Source organism: Nerophis lumbriciformis, linkage group LG17, assembly GCF_033978685.3.
Source record: "Nerophis lumbriciformis linkage group LG17, RoL_Nlum_v2.1, whole genome shotgun sequence".
Taxonomy (NCBI): Eukaryota; Metazoa; Chordata; class Actinopteri; order Syngnathiformes; family Syngnathidae; genus Nerophis; species Nerophis lumbriciformis.
The window spans coordinates 9,284,129-9,307,285 of NC_084564.2; the positions used below are offsets into that span (position 1 = coordinate 9,284,129).

General features: G+C 42.7%; 1 protein-coding gene across 4 annotated transcripts in view; it reads right to left on the minus strand.

The window, feature by feature from the left end:
- The window catches only part of LOC133614443 (high affinity cationic amino acid transporter 1-like), a 38,496-nt gene extending 23,825 nt beyond the window's left edge, over positions 1-14,671 (minus strand). For 3 of the 4 annotated variants that reach the window (XM_061972399.1, XM_061972398.1, XM_061972396.1), the window contains exons 1-3: positions 14,523-14,671; positions 8,755-9,148; positions 1,470-1,628 (exon numbers count right to left, since the gene is read on the minus strand). In XM_061972399.1, coding sequence (XP_061828383.1) covers positions 1,470-1,628; positions 8,755-9,124 — 529 coding nt within the window. In that variant the 5' untranslated portion in view covers positions 9,125-9,148; positions 14,523-14,671. Of the gene's footprint in view, positions 1-1,469; positions 1,629-8,754; positions 9,152-14,522 lie in introns of all 4 variants that reach the window. The other variant, XM_061972397.1, reaches the window with a different exon arrangement.
- Positions 14,672-23,157: the final 8,486 nt, after the last annotated feature.

Consider the following 23,157-nt stretch of genomic DNA (forward strand, 5'->3'; position numbering starts at 1 on the left):
AATGTGGTCCATCACTTCATTTAACGTGGTCCGTCACATCATTTAATGTGGCCTGTCACATCATTTAGTGTGGTCCATCACATCATTTAACGTGGTCCGTCACATCATTTATGTGGTCCGTCACTTCATTTATGTGGTCCGTCACATCATTTAGTGTGGTCCGTCACTTCATTTAGTGTGGTCCATCACATCATTTAATGTGGTCCATCACTTCATTTAACGTGGTCCGTCACATCATTTAATGTGGCCTGTCACATCATTTAGTGTGGTCCATCACATCATTTAACGTGGTCCGTCACATCATTTAATGTGGTCCGTCACATCATTTAGTGTGGTCCGTCACTTCATTTAGTGTGGTCCGTCACATCATTTAATGTGGTCCGTCACTTCATTTAATGTGGTCCGTCACTTCATTTAATGTGGTCGTTCACATCATTTATGTGGTCCGCCAAGTCATTGAAGGTGACCTGCCATTTACATCATTTAGTGTGGCCTGTCACATCATTTAGTGTGGTCCATCACATCATTTAACGTGGTCCGTCACATCATTTATGTGGTCCGTCACATCATTTAATGTGGTCCATCACTTCATTCAACATGGTCCGTCACATCATTTAGTGTGGTCCGTCACTTCATTTAGTGTGGTCCGTCACATCATTTAATGTGGTCCGTCACTTCATTTAATGTGGTCCGTCACTTCATTTAATGTGGTCGTTCACATCATTTATGTGGTCCCCCAAGTCATTTAAGGTGACCTGCCATTTCATTTAACGTGGTTCGTCACATCATTTAATGTGGTCGTTCACATAATTTATGTAGTCCGCCAAGTCATTTATGTGGTCCGCCAAGTCATTTAATGTGGCCTGCCATTTCATTTAACGTGGTTCGTCACATCATTTAACGTTGTCGTTCACATCATTTATGTAGTCGGCCAAGTCGTTTAAGGTGGCCTGCCATTTCATTAATGTGGTTCGTCACATCATTTAATGTGGTCGTTCACATCATTTATGTAGTCCGCCAAGTCATTTATGTAGTCGGCCAATTCATTTAAGGTGGCCTGCCATTTCATTTAATGTGGTTCGTCACATCATTTAATGTGGTCGTTCACATCATTTATGTAGTCCGCCAAGTCATTTATGTAGTCGGCCAATTCATTTAAGGTGGCCTGCCATTTCATTTAACGTGGTCGTTCACATCATTTATTTGTTCCGTCACATCATTACGTGGTCCGCTAAGTCATTTAAGTTGGCCTGTCATTTCATTTAATGTGGTCCGTCACATTATTTATTCGCGTCAGACAATTTTTAAATTTTGGCTTCGAGACCCCTGAAGTATCAATTTTTCGCCAGACATGTTTGCAAAAATTGGTGTGTTTTCGCGCCCGCATTTATGTAGCCAACAAAGTGGGATGACTCCGCCGGGATTGGCTCGTGTGTGGCCTAAGGAGCACAGGTGAGAGTTGTCTTCACCTGTCATAACCATGATGATGAAGACTGCAAATATGTCCGGGTACTCAGCCAGGATGTTGGGCGAGTTCATGGGAATAAGTTTTTTGCTCCAAGTCTCAATGATGTTCCCCAGGATCGTGTCAAAGGTCCTGCTCCACGTCTTGGCCACACTGGCGGTTCCTGTGGACCCAAAGATATCAACACTACTCACATTTCAGAACCCCTTTTATGTTAAGGGATTTTATATATATATATATATATATATATATATATATATATATATATATATATATATGTATATGTCTTAATAAGGTTATCCAAAAAATAGTGCTCGATACCGTAGTAGAGCGCAATGTATGTATGTGTGGGAAAAAAATCACAAGACTACTTCATCTCTACAGGCCTGTTTCATGAGGGGTTCCCTCAATCATCAGGAGATTTTAATGGAAGCATTCACATACCATGGTTTATATAGGGCACAGAGTGGGTGGGTACAGGCTGGCGTAGGGGCGTGGTGATTGGCTCATGTGTTACCTAGGAGGTGTTTCCGTCTGTGGCGGCATGCTGATACAATTTCGCTGCGCTTGTTGAGGGATGACAGGTCTGGACGGTAAATAATAAACAGTTTCTCTTTCAAGCATAGGTTGCATCTTTTATTACCACTATTGTAAGGTGTGCTGGATGCGAGAATTTGCCATGTTATTGAATATTCAACATTATTGTCTTTGAGGTCCCAAATGTGTTTGCTGAGTTCTGTGGTATTCCGCAGGTTTTGGTTCCTGAAAGAAGCCTTGTGATTGTTCCATCTGGTTTTAAACTCTCCCTCGGTTAATCCTACATATGTGTCGGATGTGTTAATGTCCTTGCGTGTTACCTTAGATTGGTAAACAACTGATGTTTGTAAGCACCCCCCGTTGAGAGGGCAATCAGGTTTCTTGCGGCAGTTGCAGCCTTTGTTGGTTTTGGGGTCGCTCTGTCCGGGGGCCGACGGCTCATTTGCAATTGTTTTGTTGTGGTTTGAGATAATTTGTCGTATATTGTTCATACAGCTGTAGCTCAATTTAATGTTGTTCTTGTTGAATACTTTTCTTAGGGTGTTGCCTTTGGGGAAGTGTTTGTCAATCAGAGTGAGGAATTTGTGGCCAATGTTAGTTGAGACGTTTTTGCTGTATGGGGGGTTGTACCAGATGATGTTGTTTCGTTTTCTGTTCTTTTTTGGTTGGTTTCCTGGCGTGGGTTCATAGGTGAGGGTGAAATTGTATCCGCTTTCATCAAGTGCTTTTTGGTACGGGGGGGTTGCTTGGTCAAATTCAGCTTTGCTAGATGACAGCATCGATAGCCTTTTATTAATTCCGCAAGGTATTCTTTTCGTGGTGGTGGGTGGGTGGTTGCTGTCATGGTGCACGTATTGGAGTGTTGTGTTGGATTTCGTGAATGGTTGGTAGCTGTTATTTCTCAGGTTGAAAGTGACGTCGAGGAAGTTGACGGTTTGCTTGTTGGCTTCGATCGTGATCCGTAGGCCGTTCTCTTTGAAAATTTGGCATATGCGCTTCTTGGTATTCTCGCTGCTCCTTGGCGAGGCGCGACACACTGCCAGTCCGTCATCACGGTAAATACCAAGGTTCAGGTTGAGGCTAGCGAGCTGGGAGAGGAGGAAACTCCCAACTAGTTCACACGTTTCTGCTCCGTCAAAACTTCCCATAGTGACGTCAAATGTTGAATTGTTCTTTTTTTGCCATGGTGTACTGTTGTGGATGAGTATGGAGTTTTTTGCGTGGATGATGATGTTTCTTTCGTTGCCTGTGATTGAGTCGTAGTCTGAGGCGAAGTCTAGTGCTTGAGTCAGTAGGTCTTGCGTGATGGAAGACTACAGAATGACTACAGGCTAAGGCTCATAGAAAAGACGGAACACTTCCTAAGAAGGATGCGGTGGAAAGCACATTTTTTCCTCCACCCTGAAACAAAAGGAACGCAAAAGAAAACTTACGGATTCAAATCTACCAAGAACCCACCCACAGTTGAGGAACTAAAGGATTTTGAGAACGACATGCTCAAAATGATACAATCAGTCAAATTCAAGCCAGTCCACAACCCACTCCTCACCAAGCTGAAAAATGACAAGGAGCGCATCAAGAAAGTAAACAACCTCATCATAGCCGCCGATAAAACCACAAACTTCTACAGAATGGACATACCAGAACATAACACCTTACTGGACAGAAGCATCACCAAATCATACAAAAAAGCACAACCCAACACTTTACAGAACATCCACCTGGAAAATAAAAGGATCGCGGCTGAACTGGACATTGAGGACAGGGTGGACGCCACAGCCAACAAGGAAGCCTTCATCACATTGAAGGACCACAAACCCAACTTCGCAAATAACCCAACATGCCGACTAATAAACCCAACTAAATCTGAAATAGGAAAAATCAGCAAAATAATCCTGGACAGAGTCAACACAAAAATCAAGGACAAAACACCACTCAACCAATGGAGAAATACAGCAGCAGTAATCAAATGGTTCAACAACATCCAAGACAAACAACAGCACAACTTTATCTCCTTCGATATCGAAGAATTTTACCCTTCCATCACGCAAGACCTACTGACTCAAGCTCTAGACTTCGCCTCAGACTACGACTCAATCACAGGCAACGAAAGAAACATCATCATCCACGCAAAAAACTCCATTCTCATCCACAACAGTACACCATGGCAAAAAAAGAACAATTCAACATTTGACGTCACTATGGGAAGTTTTGACTGAGCAGAAACGTGTGAACTCGTTGGGAGTTTCCTCCTCTCCCAGCTCGCTAGCCTCAACCTGAACCTTGGTATTTACCGTGATGACGGACTGGCAGTGTGTCGCGCCTCGCCAAGGAGCAGCGAGAATACCAAGAAGCGCATATGCCAAATTTTCAAACAGAACGGCCTACGGATCACGATTGAAGCCAACAAGCAAACCGTCAACTTCCTCGACGTCACTTTCAACCTGAGAAATAACAGCTAGCAACCATTCACGAAATCCAACACAACACTCCAATACGTGCACCATGACAGCAACCACCCACCCACCACCACGAAAAGAATACCTTGCGGAATTAATAAAAGGCTATCGATGCTGTCATCTAGCAAAGCTGAATTTGACCAAGCAACCCCCCTGTACCAAAAAGCACTTGATGAAAGCGGATACAATTTCACCCTCACCTATGAACCCACGCCAGGAAACCAACCAAAAAAGAACAGAAAACGAAACAACATCATCTGGTACAACCCCCCATACAGCAAAAACGTCTCAACTAACATTGGCAACAAATTCCTCACTCTGATTGACAAACACTTCCCCAAAGGCAACACCCTAAGAAAAGTATTCAACAAGAACAACATTAAATTGAGCTACAGCTGTATGAACAATATACGACAAATTATCTCAAACCACAACAAAACAATTGCAAATGAGCCGTCGGCCCCCGGACAGAGCGACCCCAAAACCAACAAAGGCTGCAACTGCCGCAAGAAACCTGATTGCCCTCTCAACGGGGGGTGCTTACAAACATCAGTTGTTTACCAATCTAAGGTAACACGCAAGGACATTAACACATCCGACACATATGTAGGATTAACCGAGGGAGAGTTTAAAACCAGATGGAACAATCACAAGGCTTCTTTCAGGAACCAAAACCTGCGGAATACCACAGAACTCAGCAAACACATTTGGGACCTCAAAGACAATAATGTTGAATATTCAATAACATGGCAAATTCTCGCATCCAGCACACCTTACAATAGTGGTAATAAAAGATGCAACCTATGCTTGAAAGAGAAACTGTTTATTATATACCGTCCAGACCTGTGATCCCTCAACAAGCGCAGCGAAATTGTATCAGCATGCCGCCACAGACGGAAACACCTCCTAGGTAACACATGAGCCAATCACCACGCCCCTACGCCAGCCTGTACCCACCCACTCTGTGCCCTATATAAACCATGGTATGTGAATGCTTCCATTAAAATCTCATGATGATTGAGGGAACCCCTCATGAAACAGGCCTGTAGAGATGAAGTAGTCTTGTGATTTTTTTCCCCACACATACATATATATATATGTATGTATGTATGTACAAACCCTGTTTCCATATGAGTTGGGAAATTGTGTTAGATGTAAATATAAACGGAATACAATGATTTGCAAATCATTTTCAACCCATATTCAGTTGAATGCACTAGAAAGACAACATATTTGATGTTCAAACTTATAAACTTTATTTTTTTTTTGCAAATAATAATTAACTTAGAATTTCATGGCTGCAACACGTGCCAAAGGGCATGTTCACCACTGTATTACATGGCCTTTCCTTTTAACACTCAGTAAACATTTGGGAACTGAGGAGACACATTTTTTTAAGCTTCTCAGGTGGAATTCTTTCCCATTCTTGCTTGATGTACAGCTTAAGTTGTTCAACAGTCCGGGGGTCTCCGTTGTGGTATTTTAGGCTTCATAATGCGCCACACATTTTCAATGGGAGACAGGTCTGGACTACAGGCAGGCCAGTCTAGTACCCGCACTCTTTTACTATGAAGCCACGTTGATGTAACACGTGGCTTGGCATTGTCTTGCTGAAATAAGCAGGGGCGTCCATGGTAACGTTGCTTGGATGGCAACATATGTTGCTCCAAAACCTGTATGTACCTTTCAGCATTAATGGCGCCTTTACAGATGTGTAAGTTACCCATGTCTTGGGCACTAATACACCCCCATACCATCACAGATGCTGCCTTTTCCACTTTGCGCCTATAACAATCCGGATGGTTCTTTTCCTCTTTGGTGCGGAGGACACGACGTCCAGTTTCCAAAATCAATTTGAAATGTGGACCACAGAACACTTTTCCACTTTGTATCAGTCCATCTTAGATGAGCTCAGGCCCAGCGAAGCCGACGGCGTTTCTGGGTGTTTTCACCTTTCATAGGAGAGTTTTAACTTGCACTTACAGATGTAGCGACCAACTGTTACTGACAGTGGGTTTCTGAAGTGTTCCTGAGCCCATGTGGTGATATCCTTTACACACTGATGTCGCTTGTTGATGCAGTACAGCCTGAGGGATCGAAGATCACGGGCTTAGCTGCTTACGTGCAGTGATTTCTCCAAATTCTCTGAACCCTTCGATGATATTACGGACCGTAGATGGTGAAATCCCTAAATTCCTTGCAATAGCTGGTTGAGAAAGGTTTTTCTTAAACTGTTCAACAATTTGCTCACGCATTTGTTGACACAAGTGGTGACCCTCGCCCCATCCTTGTTTGTGAATGACTGAGCATTTCATGGAATCTACTTTTATACCCAATCATGGCACCCACCTGTTCCCAATTTGCCTGTTCACCTGTGGGATGTTCCAAATAAGTGTTTGATGAGCATTCCTCAACTTTATCAGTATTTATTGCCACCTTTCCCAACTTCTTTGTCACGTGTTGCTGGCACATCAAATTCTAAAGTTAATGATTGTTTGCAAAAATAAAAATGTTTATCAGTTTGAACATCAAATATGTTGTCTTTGTAGCATATTCAACTGAATATGGGTTGAAAATGATTTGCAAATCATTGTATTCCGTTTATATTTACATCTAACACAATTTCCCAACTCATATGGAAACGGGGTTTGTATATATATATATATATATATATATATATATATATATATATATATATATATATATATATACATATATATATGTGTTGAATGCAAAAATGTTAGCTATTTTTAATAATTTAAACCTAAAACTTGTGAATTTTGATACTCTACTTATGTACATGTGATTTTCTTTTAAATAAGTTTGCAAAAACCTATAAAAAAACTAACTTCACATTGTCATTATTCATACTTGCCAACCTTGAGACCTCCGATTTCGGGAGGTGGGGGGCGGGGGGCGTGGTCAGGGGTGGGGCGGGGCGTGGTTGGGGGCGTGGTTAAGAGGGGAGGAGTATATTGACAGCTAGAACTCACCAAGTCAAGTATTTCATACATATATATATATATATATATATATATATATATATAGTAGAGATGCGCGGATAGGCAATTATTTCATCCGCAACCGCATCAGAAAGTCGTCAACCATCCGCAATCCACCTGATCTAACATTTGATCAGAACCGCATCCGCCCGTTGTTATACATCTAATATAGACGATGCAAGGCATTAGTGAGGTTATAAAGCTTTTGCCTGTTAAAGAAAGGAGACTGATCCAATGCATTCAGACATTCGCGTGCCACGCTGTCACGACCCAGACGCACACCAGTGCGCAATCATATGGGAGCCGCGCTGAGCGCACCTCCAAGCGCGTCTCACTGCAGGCGACGGCCGGGTATATGGGCCCGACGCTCCAGCGCCATCCATTTTCAGGGCTAGTTGATTCGGCAGGTGGGTTGTTACACACTCCTTAGCGGGTTCCAACTTCCATGGCCACCGTCCTAGCTGCTGTCTATATCAACCAGGGTGAGCCCCACCCCTTTCGTGAGCGCACTGCGCGCGGAGTGACCCCTGTTACGCGCCCCCGGCAACAGGGGTGGCGGCCAGGTAAGCTGCTAAAATCTAATTTTTTTTTAACCACTCGACCCAACCCGACCCGCGGATAAAATCTAATTTTTTTAAATTTCATCCGCCCGATCCGCGGATAATCCGCAGACTCCGCGGTTGTGCCCGCAAACCGCGCATCTCTAATATATATATATATATATATATATATATATATATATATATATATATATATACTTCAAACTTGCATAAATAAATCTTAAGAACTATAACATAACTTGGCTTCTGAGAGCTTCAAAATGTAATGAATAAAATGCTAAAATTATTGATAAACAAGCAATTATTTTAATAATTAAATATAGTCATTTTAAATGAATTATGATCATTTAAAATTAATTATTTCAAATATGTTTATTTTAATGTATAATTCTATGGCTGGATGTAATAAGGAGTCAGAAAAAATACAAATAAAAATACAATTAATTTTGATGTTTTTAGCAAAATATAGTAAAAATGTATTTCGTTTTTGGTTTTTTTAAATTAGTAAATATATTTATTTTTAGGGAAGATAAACATAATAATACCATTTATCTCTAGTCTGGATGATTTAGTTCTTGTCACCCTGTTGTCTTCCCGTCTGAAAATATTTGTCCCGGGAGGATTTCGGGAGAGGCGCTGAATTTCGGGAGTCTCCCGGAAAATTCGGAAGGGTTGGCAAGTATGTCATATGTATTGTGTGTAGAATTTTGTGTTTTACTAAAGTGTCTCACCGATGACATATGAGGTGAGGAGGTTCCACCCGGTGATGAAGGCCAGCACCTCCCCGACCGTTACGTAACTGTAGAGGTATGCCGTGCCCGTCTTGGGGACACGGGCACCGAACTCGGCGTAGCACAGCCCGGCCATGATAGCCGCCAACGCCGCTATCAGGAAGGAGAGCACCACGGCGGGTCCGGAGATGTCTTTGGCCACGTCGCCGGCCACCACGTAGACGCCGGCGCCCAACGTGCTACCCACGCCCAGCGCCACCAGGTCGTAGGTGTCGAGGCACCGGGACAGGCGCGTGCCTTCCGTGGAGTCATTCATCCCCTTGACGCGGACCAGCAGCCTGCAAAAACGCCGCAGGGCGGCCGGAATCATGGTGGCTCAGAGACGGGAAGCAACCTGCTGGCCAAACAGAAACATAACGGCAATATCTTAACAACAGAAACAGTCTTATCAGATCACATGCATTACACATATAATCCACAAGAGGGCAGTATTATTCGGGTGATCATGCAAGATTGCCACGAAGAAGAAACAAGACACTTGATTTTTTAAGAGAAACTGCCAAATTTAAAGGAATAAGGTAAGAATTTGTTTAATTTCTTTACCGACACGTCAATATGAACAGTTAAAGGGGAACATTATCACAATTTCAGAATGGTTAAAACCATTAAAAATCAGTTCCCAGTAGAGATGCGCGGATAGGCAATTATTTCATCCGCAACCGCATCACAAAAGTCGTCAACCATCCGCCATCCACCCGATCTAACATTTAATCAAAACCGCACCCGCCCGTTGTTATATATCTAATATAGACGATGCAAGGCATTAGTGAGGTTATAAAGCTTTTGCCTGTTAAAGAAAGGAGACTGATCCAATGCAGCAGAGACATTCAATGCGTGCCACGCTGTCACGGCCCAGACGCACACCAGTGCGCAATCATCTGGGAGCCGCGCTGAGCGCACCTCCAAGCGCGTGGAGGTGCGATGTCCCTCTGCCACCCGCCTGAATCTATTTAAAATCTTTTTTTTTTTTATTTCAACCGCCCGACCCGACCCGTGGATAAAATCTAGTTTTTTTTTCATTTCAACCGCCGACCCGCGGATAATCTGCGGACTCCGCGGTTGTGTCCGCAAACCGCGCATCTTTAGTTCCCAGTGGCTTGTTATATTTTTCTAAGTTTTTTTCAAAATTTTACCCATCACGCAATATCCCTAAAAAAAGCTTCAAAATTCCTTATTTTAACCATCGTTATAAACACCCGTCCATTTTCCTGTGACGTCACACAGTGAAGCCAACACAAACAAACAACATGGCGGAAAGAACAGCAAGCTATAGCGACATTAGCTCGGATTCAGACTCGGATTTCAGCGGCTTAAGCGATTCAACAGATTACGAATGTATTGAAACGGATGGTTGTAGTGTGGAGGCGGGTAGCGAAAACGAAATTGAAGAAGAAACTGAAGCTATTGAGCCATATCGGTTTGAACCGTATGCAAGCGAAACCGACGAAAACGACACGACAGCCAGCGACACGGGAGAAAGCGAGGACGAATTCGGCGATCGCCTTCTAACCAACCATTGGTATGTGTTTGTTTGGCATTAAAGGAAACTAACAACTATGAACTAGGTTTACAGCATATGAAATACATTTGGCAACAACATGCACTTTGAGAGTGCAGACAGCCCAGTTTTCATCAATTAATATATTCTGTAGACATACCCTCATCTGCGCTCTTTTCCTGAAAGCTGATCTGTCCAGTTTTGGAGCTGATGTCAGCAGGCCAGGGAAGCTAGGGTCGATAGGGGGTTTAGATCGCTCGTCTGCGGGAACAAACTGCCGCCATTGCTTGCCGTGCTAGCGAGGTCCTTTGTCCCTGAATTGCTCACACACTCCGGCAGATTCAATGGGGGTCTGGCGGCAGATTTCTTTGACTTTATCGTTGGAAATGCATCTGCTTTGAGTGTCGCAGGATATCCACACATTCTTGCCATCTCTGTCGTAGCATAGCTTTCGTCGGTAAAGTGTGCGGAACAAACGTCCAATTTCTTGCCGCTTTCGCATCTTTGGGCCACTGGTGCAACTTGAATCCATCCCTGTTCGTGTTGTTACACCCTCCGACAACACACCGACGAGGCATGATGTCTCCAAGGTACGGAAAACAGTAAAAAAAACGGAAAATAACAGAGCTGATTTGACTCGGTGTTTGAGAAAATGGCGGATTGCTTCCCGATGTGACGCCACGTTGTGACGTCATCGCTCCGAGAGCGAATATTAGAAAGGCGTTTAATTCGCCAAAATTCACCCATTTAGAGTTCGGAAATCGGTTAAAAAAATATATGGTCTTTTTTCTGCAACATCAAGGTATATATTGATGCTTACATAGTTCTGGTGATAATTGTTCCCCTTTAATCCCTTGATGCAAGGTGAAATGACGTAATATTTGATAGTAAAAGTACCAGGAACACTGGTACTCCTCAGGGCTGTGTACTTTCCCCCTGGCTCTTCTCCCTTTATACAAACTGCTGCACCTCCAGTCACCAGTCCGTAAAGCTGCTCAAGTTTGCGGATGACACTACCCTCATCGGGCTCATCTTGGATGGCGATAATCCCGCCAACAGGAGAGAGGTGAACCGGCTGGCGTCCTGGTGCAGAAAACAGTGGAGATGATCATGGACTTCAGGAAAGTCAAAGCTCCACCATCCCCCCCTCACCCTGATTGACTCTCCCACCCCCGTCTCCATTGTGGACTCCTTTCGTTTCTTGGGCAGGACCTCAAGTGGGAGCCGACCATCAGCTCCCTCATCAAGAAGGCCCAGCAGAGGATGTACTTCCTGCGGCAGCTGAGGAAACTCAAGTTGCCGACCGAGATGCTGGTGCAGTTTTACTCAGCCATCATCGAGTCCATCCTCACCTCCTCCATCACCGTGTGGTTCCTGGCGCCACAGTCCAGGATAGGCATTGACTCCAGCGCAGTACGTGCTGCTGAGAAGGTGATTGGCTGCAAGCTCCCATCCCTCCAGGACCTGTTCTCCTCCAGGACCAGGAGGCGTGTGGGTCGGATCACAGCTGACTCTTCTCACCCTGGACACAAACTATTCTCCACTCTCACCTCAGGCAGGAGACTACGGTCCATCCAGACCCACACCTCCCGCCACCTGAACAGTTTTTTCCCCTCGGCCATCAGGCACATGAACAATAACAAGATCTGATAGCTCAGTTACAGCTCTTTTTATTACCAAATCTGTGTTTTATGTTGCACGATTGCACCAAGAAACATTCCTAGTTTGTGAACTCGTTCTCAAACAATGGCAATAAAAACTATTCTGATTCTGATTCTAAAACTGTTTTGAAAATGCGCTTATTAGATTAGAAACAGCAGGTATGGTTCAGGCCCTACGACTTGTCCAGGGTGTACACCGCCTTCCGCCCGATTGTAGCTGAGATAGGCTCCAGCGACCCCGAATGGAATAATCGGTAGAAAATGGATGGATGGATGGTATGGTTGACTTTTAAATCCCAAGATACAAAAAAAAACCCGAGTAGAGTGGTAACAGTAGGCTATCTCCATCTGAGCTTCTTCAGTGCTGTTATGGTTCTGGACCTGGTTGGGTTCCCTTAAGTTGTCCGAGGAGTTTGCTGATGTCTGTGTCAATTGTCTCCCACTCTTTTCTCACAGGATTTTGGCCACCTGATTTGTGGCTTTTCGTCCTTGCATCTTACCCTCGGTTGCGGGCTGTGACAGGTCGGGCACCACTATGCTTGGTTCCTCATCCACAGCCTGAGCGAGGAGATTGATGTCCTGCAGACTTAGGGTTTTGGTCCTGCTGCCGGACTTCATTCGACTTACTTGACTTGCTTTGTAAGAAGTAACGGTCAATGCGAAGTTCCTGTTGCTTTGACATCAAGCACTTTTTCCAAGCCTTGGTGGCTTCTTAGGCCTACATAGTGGTCCAGCCACACCTGCAATTCCGGAGCTCAAATCCTGGAGTAGGTGTTATAGGCTCAGGTATTGTTGCGTCGGACCAGTTCTTCCTCCCAGGGAATCTAAGTTACTGGTCAATCCCAAGTTCTTTAGATGACATATATGCTGAGTAAGAAGGACCGTCAAGACAGAATTGGAATATTTTCTAGTTTATTCCAAAGCTTTGGGAGGTCAACTCAATCAATACATTCGTTACGGCTGCTCTAATTGATCTGGCATTCCAAAGGGAAAACCAACTCCTTCTCACACAAAGACAACCCCCCTCTTCCCCTCGCTCCACTGATAAGAAACCAATGGGGGAGGTCTTCACATTCCGATGGTTTACGACCCTTAACCAGGCATCTGAAATGTCTAAAGAAACTGGTAGAATACACAGAGGAAAAGTACTAGGCACTACTATAAACATAGCTATCTAAAAAGAAAGAACTCTTTATCATATCTGCCTCCTTTCCACAGTATCATTATCGGTAATCAAAAGTTGGACAATATCGGATATCGGCAAACAAGCCATTATCGGACATCTCTAATTTAAACCTAACATTTGTGGATGTTGATATTATGTACATGTGATTTCTGAGTTGTTTATTCTTTACTTTCAATATGTTTGCAAAAATCTCTTAAAAAAAACAAAACTTTTTCACAATAGCATTATGGGGTTTTGTGTGTAGAATTTTGAGGACCAAATGAATTTATTCCATTTTTTGTACAAGACTCCGACACAACAAAATAAGGAAAAAGTGAGGCGTTATGAAACATTCCGGATGCACTGTACAAGCTGTACACAGACTACTCAAATGTATATCCAACTGTACGAATAACATTTGAGGCTGAGCATTTGACTTAGACTTAGACTTCCTTTTTATTGTCATTCAAATTTGAACTTTACAGCACAGATAAGAACGAAATTTCGTTACATAAGCTCATGGTAGTGCAGGATAAAAAAAAGCAATAAGGTGCATATATAAATAATAAATATATATAAATAATATATAAATATATATATATATATATATATACAATAAATATATATATATATATAAATAAATAGATTACTGTTCAGATAAATATATTGCACTTTTTCACATGCGTCCACGTTCATGGAAGTATGTTTTATTGTCTTTTTTATTCCAGCGAGTTAATCCATTTTGGGTGGAGTTGAGGGGATAATTTAATTATGATGCGCTCAAGAGTCTTACGGCTTGAGGGAAGCTTGTCTGTATTTTACTAAAGTGTCCCTGCAGATAAAAACTTGTTAGTGTAACCTATTTTTATGGGCTTTCCTCTTTGTTATGTTAAATTCCTGTTATACAGTATATGCCTTGAGCTCTTATTTTGAAGGCGCTAAAGGCGGAAGTGATGACACGTTGTAGTGGAGCGGAGGTTTTGAAAGAAAGAAAATAAAGTGGTCCTCGTGTAAAACTGCAGCCTCCGTGTTTGTTATTTTGTATTTTTATACAGTACAGGCGACATTTATAAAACCTCAGCTCCACTACAGCGTGTCATCACTTCCGCCCTTAGCGCCTTCAAAATAAGAGCTCAAGGCATATACTGTATAACAGCGTATAACAGGAACTTAACATCACAAAGAGGAAAGCCCATAAATAGGTTACATTAGCATGTGTTGTTAGCACACGGTAACTGACACGTTAACAACGTTCACTGTTTCCACCTTTTTTAGGAGTGAGTTTGCAGTCGGACAGAGACTTCTTTCACTACTAAAAACAACAAATGTTTTTTTTTGGTTTTTTTTACTGTGTTTTGTCGCCACCTTCAGGAGAAAAGCTCACCTGCAGGTGATCCAGGCGACAGGTTACTTCCGGCGTCGCTTTTAATACTACTACCTCAGTAATACTACTACTACAAGACCGGAAGCACACTTTATAAAAAAATAGTGTTGCCTTACTACCGATGCAAGCTGTGGCGTTATCGACTTGATGTTCTTCGTGGGTCTTTCAAATCGTCGTTTTTAAAGCTTTTTATGCGAGCGCTGGCCGTCATGCTGACGTTTAGGTAAACACTACTTGTTGTTTCGCATCTGCGGTTTCGTTGCTGTTGAATGTTGAGGACGTGTCGCGTGACGCAAGTGGCGCCGTTTTGATAAAAAAAACAAAAAAACAAAAACATTGAACGTGATACATTACTTAAAACATATTAAAAAAAAGATTGGTTGTATTAATAAAGGTGTCGATTTATTTTGATGCGGCTGTTCAAAGGGCGTCAATGGCCGATAGATGGCGCTCCTTGCCAGTTTATAATATCGTCAGTTCTTCACACTGGAATATTTTCTTCCAAAAATAACATTTGTTAAACACAGTAATTGAATGTGGAAATGTATTAAAAGTAGAGATGTCCGATAATAGCTTTTTTGCCTGATATCCAATATTCCGATATTGTCCAACTCTTAATTACCGATTCCAATATCAACCAATACCGATATATACAGTCGTGGAATGTACATATTATTATGCCTAATTTTGTTGTGATGCCCCGCTGGATGCATTAAACAACAAGGTTTTCCAAAATAAATCAACTCAAGTTATGGAAAAAAATGCCAACATGGCACTGCCATATTTATTATTGAAGTCACAAAGTGCATTATTTGCCTCAAAACAGCAGCTTGGAATTTGGGACATGCTCTCCCTGAGAGAGAATGAGGAGGTTGAGGTGGGCGGGGTTGAAGTGGGGGGTTAGGGGTTAGCGGGTGGGGGTGGGGGTGGGGGGGGGTTGGGGGTATTGTAGCGTCCCGGAAGAGTTAGTGCTGCAACGGGTTCTGGGTATTTGTTCTGTTTATGTTGTGTTACGGTGCGGATGTTCTCCCGAGATGTGTTTGTCATTCTTGTTTGGTGTTGGTTCACAGTGTGGCGCATATTTGTAACAGTGTTAAAGTTGTTTATACGGCCACCCTCAGTGTGACCTGTATGGCTGTTGACCAAGTATATATTATGTGATTGGGCCGGCACGCAAAGGCAGTGCCTTTAAGGTTTATTGGCGTTCTGTACTTCTCCCTACGTCCGTGTACACAGCGGCGTTTTAAAAAGTCATATATTTTTGAAACCGATACCGATAATTTCCGATATTACATTTTAAAGCATTTATCGGACGATAATATTGGCAGTCCGATATTATCGGACATCCCTAATTAAAAGTGTTGCATTTCAACAGAGATGTTCAAAGTGTGGCCCGGGGGCCATTTGCGGCCCGCAGCTAACTTTTTAACAGATTAACAGATAACACGTTCTAAAAAATAATATTTTAAAAAACAAGTATTAAAAAAAGTGGAATAAAAGAGCAAAAAGGTGAAATGTAACGATTAAAAGTTGGAATGCTGACTGTAATAACACTAATTTGCCATGCAGGATGCTTTTTTTCTTTTATTCATTATTTCATTGCGGCAAAAAATAATAATGAATCAAAACCAATGTTGTTATGAATTATTGACCCAATTACTTCACATCAAATATTCCACTTTAAAATAATCGACGGATATATCTCAAGTGTGGAAAGTAAAAAAATGACAAATAAATAAAAAGTTATGATTTATTTTTAACACTTTTATGAATGGATTTTAGTTTTTGAAATTGTCATTGCTCAAAATAATGAATTAAAAAGTGTCATGAATTATTGACCTATTTAGGGCTCCAAATACTTCACATCATGTATCCCACTTTGACATATTTTGTTTGCTATTAAAAACAGAACACAACTCTTTTTTTTTTTTTTAACATTACATCGACAGTTACACCTGAAGTTGATCTACAGATTTTAGTGTTTAATAATAATAATAAAAATTTTTTTTTTATTAACATTTTTATGACTAATAACCCGACTGCGAAGAAAGAGGAGAGATCTCCACCTCATCTTCCTAGACCTTGCCAATGAATTTGGTTCTGTGCCACACAGTTTCCTCTGGGCATCTTTCGACTTCTTCAGGATACCAGAGACCATCACCAACCTTGTCAAGGCATACTTTGAAGATCTGCAGCTCTGTTTTACCACACCAGACTTCACCACCACCACTTGGCACCATATGGAGGTTGGAATAATGGCAGGGTGTACCATCTCCCCGTTGGCCTTCATCATGGCAATGGAAGTCATTATGCGGGCATCCAGGTGGGTAGTGGGTGGCGAACGGCTGAGTTCGGGAATCCGCCTACCTCCTCTCAGGGCCTATATGGATGACATGACAACCATAACAACGACAGCACCCTGCACCAGGCGCCTACTAGGGAAGCTTCATGAGAACATCACTGGGGCCAGAATGAAATTCCATCCATCCATCCATCCATCTTCTTCCGCTTATCCGAGGTCGGGTCGCGGGGGCAGCAGCCTAAGCAGGGAAGCCCAGACATCCCTCTCCCCAGCCACTGCGTCCAGCTCCTCCCGGGGGATCCCGAGGCGTTCCCAGGCCAGCCGGGAGACATAGTCTTCCCAACGTGTCCTGGGTCTTCCTCGTGGCCTCCTACCAGTCGGACGTGCCCTAAACACCTACCTAGGGAGGCGCTCGGGTGGCATCCTGACCAGATGCCCGAACCACCTCATCTGGCTCCTCTCGATGTGGAGGAGCAGCGGCTTTACTTTGAGCTCCCCCCGGATGACAGAGCTTCTCACCCTATCTCTAAGGGAGAGCCCCGCCACCCGGCGGAGGAAACTCATTTCGGCCGCTTGTACCCGTGATCTTGTCCTTTCGGTCATAACCCAAAGCTCATGACCATAGGTAAGGATGGGACCACAACGGATCGATACAGCGTCCGCATTACTGAAGACGCCGCACCGATCCGCCTGTCGATCTCACGATCCACTCTTCCCTCACTCGTGAACAAGACTCCGAGGTACTTGAACTCCTCCACTTGGGGCAAGATCTCCTCCCCAACCCGGAGATGGCACTCCACCCTTTTGCGGGCGAGAACCATGGACTCGGACTTGGAGGTGCTGATTCCCATCCCAGTCGCTTCACACTCAGCTGCGAACCGATCCAGTGAGAGCTGAAGATCCTGGCCAGATGAAGCCATCAGGACCACATCATCTGCAAAAAGCAGAGACCTAATCCTGCAGCCACCAAACCGGATCCCCTTAACGCCTTGACTGCGCCTAGAAATTCTGTCCATAAAAGTTATGAACAGAATCGGTGACAAAGGGCAGCCTTGGCGGAGTCCAACCCTCACCGGAAACGTGTCCGACTTACTGCCGGCAATGCGAACCAAGCTCTGACACTGATCATCCAGGGAGCGGACCGCCACAATCAGACAGTCCGAAACCCCATACTCTCTGAGCACTCCCCACAGGACTTCCCGAGGGACACGGTCGAATGCCTTCTCCAAGTCCACAAAGCAAATGAAATTCAAGGCCTCAAAATCAAGAAGCATCTCTATCATCAGAGGTAAACTGACAAAACGAAGGTTTCTAATTGGTGAAGAACCCATTCCAACTGTGTCAGAGAAGCCAATTAAGAGCCTGGGAAGGTGATATGACTCAAATCTGAAGGACACTGAGCAAGCAGACAAGCTAAGGTAAGAAGTCACCAAAGGTCTGAAGAACATTGAAAGATCTATGCTGCCTGGCAAGCTGAAAATCTGGTGCCTCCAGTTTGAGTTACTACCCCGCCTCATGTGGCCACTAACCATGTATGGTATCTCCCTCACCAGAGTGGAGAAAATCGAAATGCCTCTCTCTAGTCTGACAGAGGAGTTCAAATGCTCCAAAGTGAGGCTCGAGATGACCCTAACAGAGTCGAAGGATACTGTGGTCCGAGCTGCTGTCCGAAATCTGACAGCAGGGAAGAAGTGGTCAGCTAAGAATGCAGTACAGCAGGCAAAATCTGCTCTCCACCACGCTGACATCATGGGCCAAGTCCAGCATGGAAGAGCTGGTTTGGAACTTGGAGAGACACGATCTTCCTGGAACAAGGCATCCTCTGCTGAGCGGCGCAAGCTGCTCGTGGCCGAGGTCCGTCGACAGGAAGAGTCGAATAGATACGCCAAGGCTGTGGCACAATCTAAGCAGGGCCAGTGGACAAGGTGGGATGGGGTGGAGAAACTGAAGATCATCTGGAGGGACATATGGGAGATGGAAACGAGTAGGGCAAGTTTCCTACTTCGAGCAACCTACGATGTCCTTCCCACCCCTAAAAACCTCAACCAATGGCTGGGTGAAGATCCATCATGCCCTCTGCGCTCAACACCAGCTACACTCAAGACACATCCTCACTGGGTGTAAAGTGAGCCTCTCCCAAGGACGATACACCTGGAGACACAACAAAGTACTCAAATGCTAGGCAGCAAACCTGGAAAGCAGGAGAACAACCAACAACTCCTTTCCACCCAGGACACCCAACCTGAATATGCCAGTTGCCTTTGTTAGAGAGGGGGAACGGAGGCAACGAAAGACACTATCAAGGCCCAGGTTGGGACAGCTGGAGGTAGCCCGGGACTGGCAGATGCTGGTGGACGTGTATAAGAAACTCATCGTTCCACCAGAGATAGCAATAACTAACTTGCGGCCTGACCTAGTCCTGTGGTCCAACTCCCAGCACATCGTGTACTTCGTTGAACTCAGTCCCTTGGGAGGATCCGGTGGAGGAAGCTTTTGAGCGGAAAAAGCTCCGGTATGTAGAGCTCGCTGCAGAGGCTGAACGGCGAGGCTGGAGGACACAAGTCTGCCCTGTAGGATGTCGGAGCTTTGTGGCAACATCAACAATAAGGCTGATGAGGGACCTGGGAGTTGGCGGTCAAGCTCTTCGTCAGGCCAAAGAGGAAACATTGCGGGTGGCAGAGTGGCTCTGGCTTAAGAGGAAAGACCCCAACGGGTCTTCAAAATGAATCATTACTCATGCTGAGACTGGGAAGATGCAGAAGGGGGTGCTTCTGGGACGCCAGAATGCACCGCTGAACCTAGTTGAGGTGTCGTGGGCCCAGTCAGCGAAATGTCCATGAGAGTAGGAGCCCACTTGACAACCCTAATGATGTTTCTGTCCAGCCTGCAGCAACATAGATAATAAGTCAGTGTCTTTAAGTCTTCAACACGGGAGGTAAGAGGTCATACTTGCCAACCTTGAGACCTCCGAATTCGGAAGTACTTGCTGCTTACTTTAAAAAAAAAAAAAAACACTTACCTTTCACTATTTAAGTAGCTTTTGTTCTGCCATTTGAGTACTGGCGAGCGATCTCTGAATCCGGGAACATATCCTTCACGGATTTGTTGAAAACATCCGCAAATGAGAACAGGATGTTGCTTGCAAGGTGGCCCATAATACTGCGTTTCCGCCGCCTTGTGGATGTTGTGTGTCAGTGTATTAACGTGCCGGCTGGAATAAACACACGCTGAGAAATAGCTCCGTGCCTGCCTACTTTGTGGGTTACAGATAAACCTATGGATAACGTAGGGACGGCGTGTCGCAGTGGAAGAATGGCCGTGCGCGACCCGAGGGTCCCTGGTTCAATCCCCACCTAGTACCAACCTCGTCATGTCCGTTGTGTCCTGAGCAAGACACTTCACCCTTGCTCCTGATGGGTGCTGGTTAGCGCCTTGCATGGCAGCTCCCTCCATCAGTGTGTGAATGTGTGTGTGAATGGGTAAATGTGGAAGTAGTGTCAAAGCGCTTTGAGTACCTTGAAGGTAGAAAAGCGCTATGCAAGTACAACCCATAACGGAGACATATATAATAGTCTCCTTTTCAGGTGAGAGACGACGCTAAAGGCGGTGCCTTTAAGGCGGTGCCTTTAAGGCACGCCCCCAATATAGTTGTCCGGCCGGAAATCGGGAGATTTTCGGGTTAATGTTGTCCCAGGAGATTTTCGGGAGAGGCACTGAAATTCGTGAGTCTCCCGGAAAATTCGGGAGGGTTGGGAAGTATGTAAGAGGTGGCACTCTGGATTTTAACATCTTGTCCTGTGTATTTGGAAACACACACATACATATGTATATATATATATATATATATATATATATACACATATGTATATATATATATATGTATATATACATATATATATATATGTATATATACATATATATATATGTATATATACATATATATATATATGTATATATACATATATATATGTATATATACATATATATATGTATATATACATATATATACATATATATGTATATATATATATATATATACGTATATATACATATATATATATATATATATATATATATATATATACGTATATATACATATATATATATATATATATATACATATATATATACATACATATATATATATACATATACATATATATATACATATACGTATATATACATATATATATATATATATATACATACATATACATACATATATATATACATATACATATACATATACATATATATATATATATATAATATATATAAATCATACTTGCCAACCCTCCCGAATTTTCCGGGAGACTCCCGAAATTCAGTGCCTCTCCCGAAAACCTCCTGGGACAAATATTCTCCCGAAAATCTCCCGATTTTCAGCCGGAGCTGGTGGCCACGCCCCCTCCAGCTCCATGCGGACCTGAGTGAGGACAGCCTTTTTTCATGACGGGAGGACAACAGGGTGACAAGAACTAAATCATCCAGACAAGAGATAAATTGTATTATTATGTCTATCTTACCTACAAATAAATATATTTATTAATTTAAAAAAAAAACAACTAAATACATTTTTACTATATTTTGCTAAAAACATCAAAATTAATTGTATTTTTATTATATTTTTTCTGACTCCTTATTACATCCAGGCATTAAAATTATACATTAAAATAAACATATTTGAAATAATTAATTTTAAATTATCATAATAATTAATTTAAAATGACCATATTTAATTATTAAAATAGTTGCTTGTTTATCAACAACCGTAGCATTTTATTCATTACATTTTGAAGCTCTCAGAAGCCAAGTTATGTTATATTCCTTAATATTTATTTATGCAAGTTTGAAGTATCAATTATCTAAACACAGTTTTGTTTGCATATTTTCAGGATGTAGATATATATATATATATATGTATGAAATACTTGACTTGGTGAATTCTAGCTGTCATTATACTCCTCCCCTCTTAACCACGCCCTCAACCACGCCCTGCCCCACTCCCGACCACGCCCCCACCCCCCGAAATCGGAGGTCTCAAGGTTGGCAAGTAAGATATATATATATATATATATATATATATATTCCCCCCACAGTATATATTATTGGTGGGATATTCACAGCACAGCTGAGCACTGCAGGATCATCTTTCATTCTCAAAGGGTCTTACGGTGGCACCTGCTGGACATCATGCATGAAAAACTTCTAGAAAAAGATGATTTACATATTCTCAACTCAGCAGTCACGTCCTCGGAAGTCGGCACATTTTGGAAAAATACATACCGTATTTTTCGGACTATAAGTCGCAGTTTTTTTTCATAGTTTGGCCGGGGGTGTGACTTATACTCAGGAGCGACTTATGTGTGAAATTATTAACACGTTAGCGTAAAATATCAAATAATATTATTTATCTCATTCACGTAAGAGACTAGACGTATAAGATTTCATGGGATTTAGCGATTAAGAGTGACAGATTGTTTGGTAAACGTATAGCATGTTCTATATGTTATAGTTATTTGAATGACTCTTACCATAATATGTTACGTTAACATACCAGTTGGTTATTTATGCCTCATATAACGTACACTTATTCAGCCTGTTGTTCACTATTCTTTATTTATTTTAAATTGCCTTTCAAATGTCTATTTTTGGTGTTGGCTTTTATCAAATAAATTTCCCCAAAAAATGCGACTTAAATATGTTTTCTTTCTTTATTATGCATTTTCGGCCGGTGCGACTTATACTCCGAAAAATACGGTATACACAACAGTTGGTGGGGAAAACCAGCCCATTTGTGCCTTTTCTCACCGAAAATACAATTTTTTTCACTCATGGTGGCCATCTTAGGTAGGGACAACGTGCCTCCATGGTAGCCATCTTGGGTGGGGCCCACGTTTCCATTAAAGGCAATGCATGTTTTTTATGCAAGTTACCTTTTACTGTTTACACACAAAGACTTGACACATGCTAACTTTTTTTTGAGCCAATGCTACCTGTTAGCATGCTAAAATTAACGTGCTAACTTTTAAAGCACATTTTTCAGCCACACAGTCATATAGCTTGGTATGTTGCGTATTCTACTTGTTAGCATTTTTTAGTCAGAGCAAGTCAAGTCAAGCTTTATTTATATAGCAGATTAAAATAACTTACGTTGACCAAAGTGCTGCACAGGGCACATAGGACAATAAAAGCAATAATAGCCAATTTTACTACTAACTTTTTTTTAAAGTTAATTTTACAAGCATACACCTCAGAGTCATAACTCGGTAGTTGACACATGCTAACTTTCTTGCAGCTATTTCACAATTGTACACATCAGTCATACAACCT